General features: G+C 39.0%; 1 protein-coding gene across 1 annotated transcript; it reads right to left on the reverse strand.

Moving 5' to 3' along the window:
• Positions 1 to 1221: 1221 nt before the first annotated feature.
• On the reverse strand, positions 1222 to 4320 carry si:dkeyp-75b4.10 (C-type isolectin Sp-CL4). Its single transcript, XM_062445365.1, has 5 exons — positions 4245 to 4320; positions 3383 to 3510; positions 3163 to 3294; positions 2450 to 2558; positions 1222 to 1289 (listed from the first exon to the last, which is right to left on the reverse strand). The coding sequence occupies exons 1-5, from the start codon at positions 4318 to 4320 to the stop codon at positions 1222 to 1224; spliced, it is 513 nt and encodes a 170-aa protein (XP_062301349.1).
• Positions 4321 to 13556: the final 9236 nt, after the last annotated feature.

A 13556-nucleotide genomic window follows, 5' to 3' on the forward strand; every position in this document is an offset into this window, starting at 1 on the left:
CAGGGGTGTCTAATTTTCATTCAAGGGCCACATACAGCCCAATTTGATCTGACGTGGGCAGGATCATTTACAAGATGGATGGAAGGAAGGAAGGAAGGGAGGGAGGAAAAGAAGACAGGAAGAAAAGATGGAAGAAAGACGAAAGACAGATGGAAGGAAGAGAAAACAAGAAAGAAGGAACGAAGAAAGAAAGGAAGGAAGTAGGAAAAAAAGACAGGATGGAAATATGGAAGGAAGGAAGGAAAGAAGGAAGGAAGGAAGGACAGAAGGAAGGGAATAAGGAAAAGAAGACAGGAAGGAAGGACAGATGGAAGGAAGGAAAATAAATTTATATTAATATGATTTAAAAGAAACATGTTGTCCTCCTCAAATGATCAAAAAGCCCTTCTGATAAACTTACTGATAGATCATTTTCATTGTAAATAGACTGGTATGCAAAACAGTACCAATAAAACACATAAACCAGAAAAACCCCATTTAAAGGACATTTGAATTAAACATCAATGTGAATCAGTTGCAAATAATAATTTACTTTTCAAATGCAGAGTCACCTGACCATTAAAATAATTAACACCAACACAGTAAAACATCATCCAGTGTTGTTAAAGCAAACACTGCTGGTTCCCCTCACATGTTACGTGATGGACTGTAATGTTTGTTTTACAGTTTTTTTAGGCCACAGGCGATTGCACATATTCATCTTTAAGTGTTTATTCAGAACCTAAAATATCTTCAGGCGGCCCCAGAAAGCACATTTGTTGTTTTTTTTTTTGCTTTTATTTGTTTAAAACATGAAAAATTCATGCTTTCAACTTGCTTTATAAACAGTTGTTTATCCCAAAGCCATCACCATAATGAACATCTCACAACTTAATGTGCAATAATTTATTCATTATTACGTGCATTAATATCTCTGGGCACTTTTTTAAAATCCCATTTTAACTGCATATGCTGGCAATGAATGAGTGCATGGTTTATGTTTCATGTAAATACAGTCGTTTTTCTCAAAAAGACTCAAATAAAGACTTTAAGAGGCAGAGGTCGAAGGACTCAACAGTTATTTTACTGACCAGAAAAAATGACACAAGAAGTATGGACTCGTTTGCTGGAACGTTTATTGCTTCATATTAAATGTTATCAACAGTTATTGTGAAACAAACCGCTCCAGCTGATCGGTTGTCAACATCGACACCAAAGGCAAATAGTGAAAGTCGATGATGCTTATCCATGTATAGTGCACACGTACATGAACCTGTGGGTGCATCCTGCGAAACCCCAAGCTCCCCAAGCTGAAACACAGGAGACAGAAAACAGAACGACGTTAGTTTATCAAACATTCAGTCAGAATAATGTTCACATAAGCAGCTGCCACTAATTTATCATTTTAATCATTTCAGTCAAAACTTTGAGGTTCAAAACGTTCTCCTACTGCCCCATCTGTTCAGAACACAAAGACATACTTCATCTAACTACACTAATTTTACTTTAAAATGATTTCATGGCTTCAACTGACGATTCTTTTCATTATCGATCCATTTACCAGTACTTCATCATTTTGGTCTATAAAACTGTGAGAAATGCCAATCACAATTTCCCGGAGCACAAAGTGAAAGTGGATCAATAAATGTCTTATTTTGTCTGACCAGCCATCCAAAAGCCAAAGATACTTAATTTACCTCACAGCAAGACAAAGAAAAGCAGTAAATTCTCAAATGTGAGATCTGGAAAATAATTTAACATATGAACTTAATGTGTCCTTTTTAACAGTAACTCTCATTTTTAATGCCTGACCTGTAAACCACTACTTCCTTTTATGACATATGTTCCCTTCATTATAACCCTGCATTGAATCTCACTCAGCTGTAATTTGGCAATAATCATTATTACTAAATATGTTCCAATACCAATTATTCTTTCCCGATACCTGAACTTGCATATCGGCCGATACCGAGTACCAATCTAAGACCACTGCATTAAAAAAGATTAACAGCTGTGTACTACTAACACTGAATGGAAGTGATATGATTGGTGTGATCCATCTTCTATTGCTTTATAAGAATTGGCAACACTAGTACCACCTAAACTAAGCTAAAGCCGTGTATATTGTACATGTTGCCTTATTAATGGTGGGACTTTCCACTGTAAAATATAAATGGCAAATTGCTGACATTTCACTGATGGCTAATGTTACACTGTATACCGGAAATCAGTTGCCAGTGGCTGCACAGTTTAGCTTAAGGTGTAAGCTGCTATTTTGGGACAATGAAGAATTGCATTTTGGGAAAAGTGCTGTTTTATCTGGGTGTGAAACTACAATAAAGTTTATTCTTACAATACGTGGTATCGGATTGGAGACATTTCCAATACTGGTATCGGAACAACTCTAATTATAACCGTCTTTTACAAAAATATAAGCAACAAAACAAACAGTGGTTTCATTTTTGCTTACCTTTATAGTTTGATAGAGTGCAGCTGTATTTATCCAGGAAGTAGTTTGATACCTTGTAATGCCAGCTAGTATAATCAAAGTAAGAACCATCGGTGTATTCGAATTGCTCCTGAAAAGACAAAACACTCAGAGATCAGAGGCGATGACAGATTAGCTGGACTGTGTTCTCATTGAAGCTATGTTGGTGCAGTATTCGGCCCTTCAGTTGAATGAACCAACTGAACTCAATCCAGCTTAATTTAAACCACGAGTCACTCTTCTTCTGCTGTTTTTGGCAGTTCCAGGTCTATTACTACCTCCATCCAGACTGAGTAAAATTATAATCTGCAGCATAACCAGTATCTTTTGTCTGTCAGGTAAACCTAGTGGTACAATGTTTTCTGAAGAAGCATACGAAGTGGCCTTTTGGGGTCCAATGAGTTCCAATGAGATTCCTTTCCCTGGCTCCAAAGGTGCTAGGTGGTAGGTTGGTTTTGTTACCTTTTTGGATAGAGGCATGCTAGCTGTTTCCCCCTGTTTCCAGTCTCTGTGCTAAGCTAAACTAACTGCCTACTAGCACCAGATAAATAGTTTGGTATAGTAATAGTAAAGTTTGGGTTTCTTCTAATTGCGTTGGATTCTTGTGATCATTGAGATGAATATTCACACATTCGACATCATCAGTTTAGTCGTTGGGTCTGTCTCGTGATCACATCGAGGTGTTTATTTCTTACCCTGCGGCTTTTGGCTCCGATCCAGAAAGGTTGTCTTTTCTTGTTGCGGTTCCAGGCGAGGCAGTCCAAACGGATCCTCTGTTCCTCGTCGTGAATAGAAACCAGGTGGCCGCTGAAGTCGTTGCAGTGTTCCTGAAATGTGAACAAGGATGAGTCTTCACCGCGACTGTCAGCACAAGGCGAGTGTGAATGGTGGTGCCTGTGTGTGTGTTTGTATCACCTCGGCCTTTTCGAAGGTTTTTAGATCTGGGAAAAATTTCATGCAGCGATCCTGATCCAGCCGGTACCACCCGTTACCGCAAGACCTCTGTGTATATCTTCCACACAGGGTCTGCATTTTTTTAGCATCTGTACAAAACATCACATGATTAATGGGAGAGGAAAGAAGAAAAAACAAAGTTCAGATACACAAATGTGTTTTCAGTTTTTGGATTTTTTCTCTAATCTTTGATTTTTGCTGAAATATTGGATCATTTGAACATTTATTGAAATGAAAGCATGTGAGAAGTTTAGAGGGAAACGTCTCTTTGCTAACAAATTAGAGACATTTAAAACATAACAAGGAGAAACACTGGTTTAACCTTCCTGTTGTCCTCGAGTCAAGGAAGGAAGGGAGGAAGAAGGAAGGAGGGAAGGAAGGGAAGGAAGGGAAGGAAGGAGGTAGGGGGGAGGAAAGAAAGAGAGAAGGAGGGAGGGAAGAAAGAAGGAAGGGAGGAAGGAAAGGAAGGAAGGAAGGAAGGAAGGAGGGAGGAAGGGGGAAGGAAAGAAGGAAGGGAGGAAAGAGAAAGGAAGGAAAGAAAGAGAAAAGGAGGGAGGGAGGAAGGACAGATGGAAGAAAGGAAGAAAGGAAGGAAGGAGGGAAGGAAAGAAGGACAGAAGGAAGGAAGGAAGGGAGGAAAGAAGGAACAGTCAAAACAGACGGGGTCAATTTGACCCGGGAGGACGACGTGAAGGTTAATACAGTGTTGAATGAACTTTGCTGTGATATAATGTGTTATATATATATATATATATATATATATATATATATATATATATATATGTATATATATATATATATATATATAATGTGTTTATCTCACCGTTAGTCTGCTCAGTGTTGTGGACACACAGCAGAACCAGCAGCAGCAGCGCTGGAGTTACCACAGCTGAACGCATGACTCAGCAAGTCTCACTGCTACAATATGACCTGGAAATGTGACACATTCAGTGAAGATATGTTCAAAACAAGATAATCCAGAAAAAAAAAGTAATTTTAAGTTCTGTACGGCATAAAAAGACAGATGCCAAGCGTCCAAATTGTCTGATTCAAGCTTCTTAAATATGAATATTTTGGTTTCTGTAGTCTCCTATGATAGAAAACTGAATATATTTTATCTTTTACATTTAATAACATCACCTTGGGCTTTGAGAAACAATGATAAACATTTTTCATTATTTTCCGAAACTTAATGGACCAAACTTAATCGAGAAATGATCAAGAGTCGATAGTCAAAATAATTGTTAGTTGCAGCCTATATGATAGAGAGATATGGAAAAGAAATATAAGACAACATAGGTGGTATTTAAAAAAGACAAGAAAAGGTAAAAATAATCATGAATATTAGTTAAGACACTTTGTGAGTTCATGTCGATATGAATAACATTAAATAAATTATCCGCACAATGATCGGCATCCATTTTTAAAGCTTCAGTTTGTACATTTTAACTTTAAACCATACTGAACCTACTATTTTCTATTCTGTCACTTTCTTAGCTTAACCTCTTAAACCCCAATGCTTTGGGTTCTCCAAATTCGACATGAGCTGGAAACCCTGTTTTTGACCCTATTTATGATATAATAACCATTCAATGTACTTACATGCTGAAATTAGATCTCTTACTAGCAGTTTTAAATGGTAAATGAACTGCGCTGATGTACCACTTTCTAGTCTTCTCAACCAATCAAAGTGCTCTAATCACACTGATAGCAGAGGCCGCCATGCACAACGCCAACCTGCTCATCAGGAATGATTCAAAGCGTCCTCTGCTCATCACACTCAAACATCCCAAGTCCCTTATTGGATCGATCCTTGATGCTCGCTTGAACTAAATGTCGATCCAATTCAACATCTTGCTCTTATTTCTGCTCTGAGGAACCAACACTGTCCTTCTGATTGGTGGACGACCCATCTCATTTTCATTGTTAGTGGTGGAGTCCGCCATTCCCTTGCTGGATTCAAATTTGCTAACCCAATGCTAACCCAATGCTAACCTAAGCGCCTGTGTTTAAACTCAGTTATAAAGTCCAAGGAGTTTAGATGTTTGTTGTCCAGCTCTGATCTCCTAAAAAACACCCAGACACATAAACTCACCACAGATGTGTTCGTCGTCGTCCTTCCTCCTTTCTGACTGTCAGACGGTCGGTTTCCACGCTGTTTAAACCCAACGCTCATGCCCCGAGGACAGGCCACAAACCCGTTAAAATGTTTACTTCAGTGCTCTACAGTACTGTTTGTTTTACTGTTGTACTGTTTGTGTTTTTTTTCAGTACACAGCCAAGAGCCAGAGAATAACGACGGTATGAGATATTCACATCGTGTGTTTTATAATGAATTTTCTGATGCATCCTTCATGAAGTTTACACCTATAACTCTCTCTGTCTCTGTCTACTTACAAAGTGTTTTGCAAAGGGAAAAAATGATGTGATTCGAGTCCAAACACGACCCCATTGTTCTGTTCTTCGCTCAACAGTACCTCTGTTGATGTTTTCATCCCCAGCAGACACTTGACATCCATGTGATCATGAAAACACCTCAATAAAATTCCAGCTGCTGTGAGATGAAAGCAAAAAATAACGTTTGTATTTCATTTTACTAATAGTTTTGAGCTAAAAAGCCTGTGTGTGAGATATATCGGGCTAGTTTTCTGCTTTTTACTTGGTCTTTTGTCCTTATAAACACATGTTTTACCTCTGATTATCTGTTTTGGAAGGAGACGGAGGAGGCAGTGATTGATCAGGGACATGGATGTATTGTAAGAACTGGATTCTGGAGTGAAGGATGAGGCCCATTGACTTAAATTCAACTTTATTAGTCAAATATTTCTTCTATTACCGAAGAAGCAGTAAACCAAAAAAAGTAATAAATTAATGTGAAAAATATACTATAGCTTTGGATAAAAGAGATTTTCAATAATTTGAGGCTTGAAAAAATCTTTGAGAGGCTCTTCCAGAAAATTTAGAGAAATATGGGGGCCTTTCTTTGTTTATGCAGAGAAAATCACCTTCCCAGATACGCCCGAATAAGATCCCACTTTATTTTATTTACCTTTTGTCTTATTAATTTATTTCTACTATGACCTGTAAAGTGAGGTTACCACATTTACTGTAATATGTGAAATATGGCCGAGCTGACTGTCTGTGTTTTTGTTTTATGTTGCAGGTTGCTGTTTTTCTTTTCTCTCTCTCTCTGTCATTCACATGAACTTTATTATTGTCAATTTGTGTATTAAAAATCAATAAACAAAGCTCATAAAAAAAGAAAAGAAAAATATACTATAGCATATCAAAGGGTGAAAATGTTGGAGTTTCATTGATATACATCTATGCACATTGTTTTCAGTCTATTGGGGAAATGATTTTTTGTTGCAGTTCTATGAGTGACCACTAGGGGGAAACTGGTAGCAAGGCTGACCGGAGGACATAATCCATTTTGAGATGCCTGAGGAGAGAAAAACTAAAAAAAAAAGCAGTTTCTTGCAAAGAGACGTGAGTGTAATGAGTTGAATCTGCCTCCAGTCTAAACACTTTGAGTCACTATTTACACAAAGGGAGGAGAAACTGATGAGAACAAACTGTCTTACAGACTTTTCCAGTGTTTGCTTTGACAACACTAACAATGTAAACTTACTGGCAACTGAAGAAAGTGCATCTATCACATGTTTATCATATCTTACTTTATGTATTTTAGATTTAATTGATAACAAATGATAAAGACAAAAGGATTTTTTTAAATATTTAAGTATTGAGTCAAAGTCCTCCACCACCTATGGACGATTTTGACCAGATACCATGATATACTTGTACAGTTTATAAACTGCTCAGACACTGAATTTACACAAATGGGGTTTTTTAAAAATCAATAAATTGTTTGTATCTTTTATTGAAAGCCTATTTTCTTACATAATTTATTTATTTAAGCTGTTTAAATAGTTCAGGGTAATTGATGCAAAATAGTTTCTACCAATAATAATGCTGTTGTGTCAAATTTGAATTTCCCCCTAGGGAGAGCAATACATTACCCTAACCTATGTTAAATATTGAACACTTTGAGCCTCTATACCTCTTACTTGTTTGTTATGTCTGTCTGTCCCCTCTTTTACAGAACACTTACATAAGTGGAAAACTGACATTGCAATTCAGTCATTTCTTAAAGAGTCGTTCCTCAATTTCACACAGAAGTAAACAAATGCAGCTTCTCATTTCTTGTTGAAAACCTTTGATTGTGTCAGCCGAAATCTTAACAGTCGCCAGCAATTATAGGAGTTGTTTGAAATGTTTGTGTTCAGCTGATGTGTTTTTGTTGTTTCCAGCTCATTTGTTTAACCCTTCTGTTGTCCTCAAGTCAAGGAAGGAAGGGAGGAAGAAGGAAGGAAAGGAGGGAAGAGAGGGAGGAAGTAAGGAGGGAGGAAGGAAAGGAAGAAAGGAGGGAAGAGAGGGAGAAAGGAAGGAGGGAGGAAGGAAGGGAGGAAAGGAAAGAAGGAAGGGAGGAAGGAAAGGAAGGACAGAGGAAAGAAGGAAGGGAGGAAGGTAGGGGGAGGAAAGAAAGAGAAGGATGGAGGGAGGAAGGAAAGAAGGAAGGACAGAAGGAAGGAGGGATGGAGGAAAGAAAGAAGGAAAGGAAGAAAGAGAGAAGGAAGGAGGGATGGAGGAAGGACAGAAGGAAGGACAGAAGGAAGGAGGGATGGAGGAAGGAAAGAAGGAAAGGAGGAAAGAGAGAGGAAGGAAAGAAAGAGAGAAGGAGGGAGGGAGCAAGGAAAGAAGGAAGGGAAGAAAGAGAGAGGAAGGAAAGAAAGAGAGAAGGAAGGAAAGGAGGAAAGAAGGAACAGTCAAAACAGACGGGGTCAATTTGACCCGGGAGGACGACACAAAGGTTAAATGTCCCTGAGCAAAATTATCAGATTTTTATCCATTCAGTTTATTAAAATTGGAAAAAAAGCACGATTAAACTATTTCATCCCAATTCAAGTGAGCTGAGAGCTAACCGGAAAATAGCCGACTCAGCTATAGTGGAAGTCTCTAGTGAGCATGCTCTATATGGGCCCAAAAATCAAGAAGCACGAGCAACACCTGAGTCATTTCTTCACAATGGAAAAGCTGATTTGTTGGCTTCATTTCCGACTGAGCAACTTTAAACAGGCCGCCATCTTGGAGTCTAGTATCCAGTTCTGCTTAATACATCCATGGGAATATCCAGAGGGGCCTCCACATTACTTTACCTCTTTAACCCTCCTGTTGTCCTCGAGTCAGGGAAGGAAGGGAGGAAGAAGGAAGGAAGGAGGGAAAGATGGAAGGAAGGAAGGAAGGATGGAAGGAAGGAAGACAAGAAGAAAGGAAGGATGGAAGGATGGACGGAAGGAAGGAAGGAAATCAGGGACGAAGGAAGGGAGGAAAGGAGGGAGCAAGGAAGGAAAGCAGGGACGAAGGAAGGGAGGAAAGGAAAGGAAAGGAAAGAAGGAAGGGAGGAAGGATGGAGTAAAGGAACGAAGGAAGGGAGGACGGAAGAAAGAAGGAAGGAGGGAGGGAGTGAGAAAGGAAAAGAGGAAGGGAGGAAGGAAGGAAAGAAGGACAGAAGGAAAGAAGGAAGGGAGTAAGGTAGGGGGGAGGAAAGAAAGAGAGAAGGAGGGAGGGAGGAAGGGACGAAGGGAGGAAGGAAAGGAAGGAAGGAAGGAGGGAAGGAAAGAAGGACAAAAGAAAGGAAGAAAGGGGGATGGAGGAAGTAAAGAAGGAAGGGAGGAAAGAGAGGAAGGAAAGAAAGAGAGAAGGCGGGAGGGAAGAAGGACAGACGGTGGGAAGGAAGGGAGGAAATAAGGAACAGTCAAAACAGACAGGGTCAATTTGTTTGTTATTGTGACCTAAAAATGTTTCTGTGAAGGCATAATTAGGATTATTTTACATGAGGTGGCATCAGTTACTCAGTGGTAATGATACTAATGTAATTAATGACCTGTATGGGAAACAGGCGATCTATGAAGTGTGATAACAAACCACAAAACCATTAAAGATTAATTCGAAATTAGAGCTTCATGGATGCTGTATACGCTGGATGTCATATGATTATAATCCAGACGGTGTTTACTTGCTAGTTTAGTCTTTAACCCAGATTTCAACAATACAAGATTGTAAAATAAGTACAGGTTGAGATGAGATAAGAATGATTTTAACGCATCACACAGTGTTTTTAAATGTTTCTACAGTTACAAGTAACCTGAATAATAGAAGGTAAAAACAGCTAAAGTCTGGGAAAGTGGACACACAATGAGACACCGTGAACAATGAAGTGAAAGGCAGATTTAAAAATGATGTAACATAAAACTCACCATGAAAGAATAACGTTTTTTTCTACAACGGCTCGTTTTGCGATGTACTATAATTGAATAAGGTAAACGCCGGGTCTGCCAGGTTATTCCCTTCCTGAAAGGAGTCATTGTTGGTGTAACACATGATCTCAAAGCTGTGGTGAAATTGTGGGAAGTGAAATAAAGGCAAAGCAGAAGCGTCAGTGATCCGATAAAAAGGCCGAGAAACAGCAGAAGAGTCTGTTAGAAGTTGCTCAACACACCAGCTGATCCTGACAAAGGTGAGCCATCACAAAAGCTTTTATTAAAACTATCACAAATATCACTTTAATTAATTGCAGTATTATTAAGTACTATATACATGAAATTAAATTACTACATTGAAAAACTTAGAGTATACATTGTAAGCACCATTTATTATCATCCAGAGACTCATTTCGACTCGATCCACACACAACATATAACTCTATTATAATACAAATTATACCTTATATGTATGTAACTGTTTATTCTGTTTTTTTGCTTAAAATGTCCCATTATGTCCATTATAATTCTGCATATAAGAATAATAACATAGTTGTTATAATTGGCAATTTTGGCTCAAGGAAACAAACTCTATATATATATATATGTTATATATATATAAAAGTGGTTCGGCTCAGGCTACTAAATCACTTTTGTGAAGTTTAGGGAAAGATGCAGTTTTTGATGTTTTTTGGGCATTTTTGCTTTCATTTGAAAGTACACGGTCGCCCATAAAGTTGGAATAAAATATTTTTTTTACTTCTTCTCATGAAATGATTGTGACAATGTGATTAATTCTTGATAGATAAAGTGTAAATATTCTCAAAATTGTATTGATCACTCTCATTGCACCTGGTCAGAGGTGATTACTGATGTGTATAAATAGGAAATAAAAAGAGGAATATGTCTGAAAACAAAATTATTCCAACTTTATGGGCGACCGTGTAGATGGCATATAGGCCGACAGAAAACAGGGAAATGGGAATGACATGCAGTAAAGGTCCTTTGCTCGGGTCGAACCATCGAGTCACTACAACTATGTGACATGATCGGTGACCAATCGGCTGCTAAAGTACTCCAGGATTACAGTTTTTTATTGAAATACATTTTTGGAAAGGTTCACTTGTCCTGTCTCTTGTTACTGCACAGTGTTTGTTGTGAAGGCCAAATCGCTACCATGTGCAATATTGTGACCTTTTTTTGCAACTTTGCAGATATGTTCATTTAAGGCTGGGCAATATATTGAAATTATATCGATATCGTGATATGAGACTAGATATCTTCCTTAGATTTTGGATATTGTAATATTGCGATATGTCATCAGAGTCTTTTCCTGGTTTTAAAGATGCATTACAGTAAAATATGTAATTTTCTGAACTTACCAGACTGTTCTATCTGTTCTGTTATTTACTTTTTACCCACTTTGTCATTATATCCACATTACTGATGATTATTTATCAAACATTTCATAGTGTAAATATTTTGTGAAAGCATTGACAGTCATCTCTACAATATAGTTGTAATATCGATATCGAGGTATTTGGTCTCAAATATCATGATATTTGATTTTGTCCATATCGCCCAGCCCTATGTTCATTAAGTAAGCATTTCGTGTAGCCAGAAGGATTTGGATCCAAGAAATGACGGTCAGGAGTAGTCTCAGAACGTCTCTCCTAGTTTCAAAGTCCAGAGTTGACAGGTAAACATCATCTTTAGGAGACAGGGTCAAATGAGATGCTTTGTAAAAATGTTTGACTCTATGGACTTGAGTTTATAGCTCTTGCATGTTGGATAGTTTTTGACTCCTTTGCTCGTGCTTTAGGACCGGCCACGTTCCCTCTTCATCATGATGGTTCTCAGTGTGTCTCTAACGCTCTGCACCATGCTGACTCTGAGCCAAGCCATGCCGCTCAACTCTAGCTTGTCTAGGGGCTCGGGCAAATGCGAGTTCCTCAGGCGTCAAAGCATCAACCTGATCGGAGGGTACGTCCCACAGTGTGACGGCAATGGGAATTTCATCCCGCAGCAGTGCTCCGGGTCCACCGGGTACTGCTGGTGTGTAGACGACATCAACGGAGTGGAGATACAGCACACGAGGACCCCGCCGGGGACTGCACCACCTGACTGTTGTGAGTGATGAAGTGTGTGTCATATCTTTAAATATTGGATCATAAAGACAGTTCTTGAGCAGTGGTGTATGTATGTAACTAAGCAGTAATGTACAAAACTTACACTATATTCCAGAGGCAAATATTGTACTTTTTGATTCATATAAATTCTATTTTACTCTAAACGGGACCAAAATTTATGAAATGAAAATTATGCTGTATTGAAGAAGACTTGAAACTTTCCATTGAGACCATAAACTCATTAGGAAAGTATTCCCTGAGGTAATAAATCATGAGTGAAGTTGGGTCATTTTAGCCATTGGAATCGCCCCCTGCTGGACATCAGGGAGAATGCAGGTTTAAGGCATTTCCACACTGACTAACTTTTCAGACCCAGTGCTTCCTGCTTGGCTTTTACATACAAAATATCAGCATATAAATGATGATGCATTGTTATAGATGTAGGTATCTGTTTACTTGATGTGCATCAGTAATTATGATCCAATAATATAAAATAAATCTTCAGGGCCTGCTGAATAATATAATACAAGTACATTTTGCTTTGAATACTTTTGTAGATTTACTCAAGTAAAAAGTTATGAATGCACTGCAAACAAATATGCGTAAATGTTTGTAAAGTTGAACTACACTTTGGTAAACTCTAAATCAACTTTAGCGTAATCTGGTAAAGTGAAGAATGTCACTGACAGAAATGCATTACAGCAGTTTCACAGGGATTGTAGCTTTTGATCTCACTGTTGAATTCTCAATAATGTTTGAGTTTTTTCTGCAGATGTACTTAGAAGTCATTAGAGTATTTAACCCTCCTGTTGTCCTCGAGTCAAGGAAGGAAGGGAGGAAGGGAGGGAGGAAGGAAAGAAGAAGGAAGGAAAGGAGGGATGAAGGAAGGAAAGGAGGGAGGAAGGAAGGAGGGAAGGAAATAATGAAGGGAGGAAGGAAAGGAAGGAAGGAAGGACGGAGGAAAGAAGGAAGGAATGTAGGGGGGAGGAAAGAAAGAGACGGAGGGAGGGAGGGAGGAAGGAAAGGAAGGAAGGAAGGAGGGAGAGAGGGAGGGAGGGAGGGAGGAAGGAAAGAAGGAAGGGAGGAAGGAAAGGAAGGAAGGAAGGATGGAGGAAAGAAGGAAGGAAGGGAGGAAGGAAAGGAAGGAAGGAAGGACGCAGGAAAGAAAGAGAAGGAGGGAGGGAGGAAGGAAGAAAGGGGGATGGAGGAAGGAAAGACGGAAGGAAGGAAGGGAGGAAAGAAGGAACAGTCAAAACAGACGGGGTCAATTTGACCCGGGATGACGACACAGAGATTAAAATATATTTTTTTGTAGACAGGGATTTCCGCTGTCCGTACAGCTGGTCCCGATTTGGAAAACAGTGTTTCATCTTCATCGACAGCCCGAAGACTTGGGTTGAAGCCGAGGTGAGGAATGATGGAGGGAAAAAGATTAACAATTGTAAAGCCCTCTAGCAATCTATTAATCTAGCTCTAGTGTGATGAATGAAATGACAGAAACTCTTTCCTCTCTTCTTCCCCGCAGAGTTACTGTCTGTTTGAAGGAGCTAACCTCGCATCCGTCCACAGTTATGAGGAGGATCATTTCATCCAGGATCTGACCAGAGGATACTCCCACGACTTCCCTGAAACCTGGATTGGAGGCTTTGATGCCATACATGTACAGAATCATTATTACAAATT

This window comes from Scomber scombrus, chromosome 23, assembly GCF_963691925.1.
Source record: "Scomber scombrus chromosome 23, fScoSco1.1, whole genome shotgun sequence".
NCBI lineage: Eukaryota > Metazoa > Chordata > Actinopteri > Scombriformes > Scombridae > Scomber > Scomber scombrus.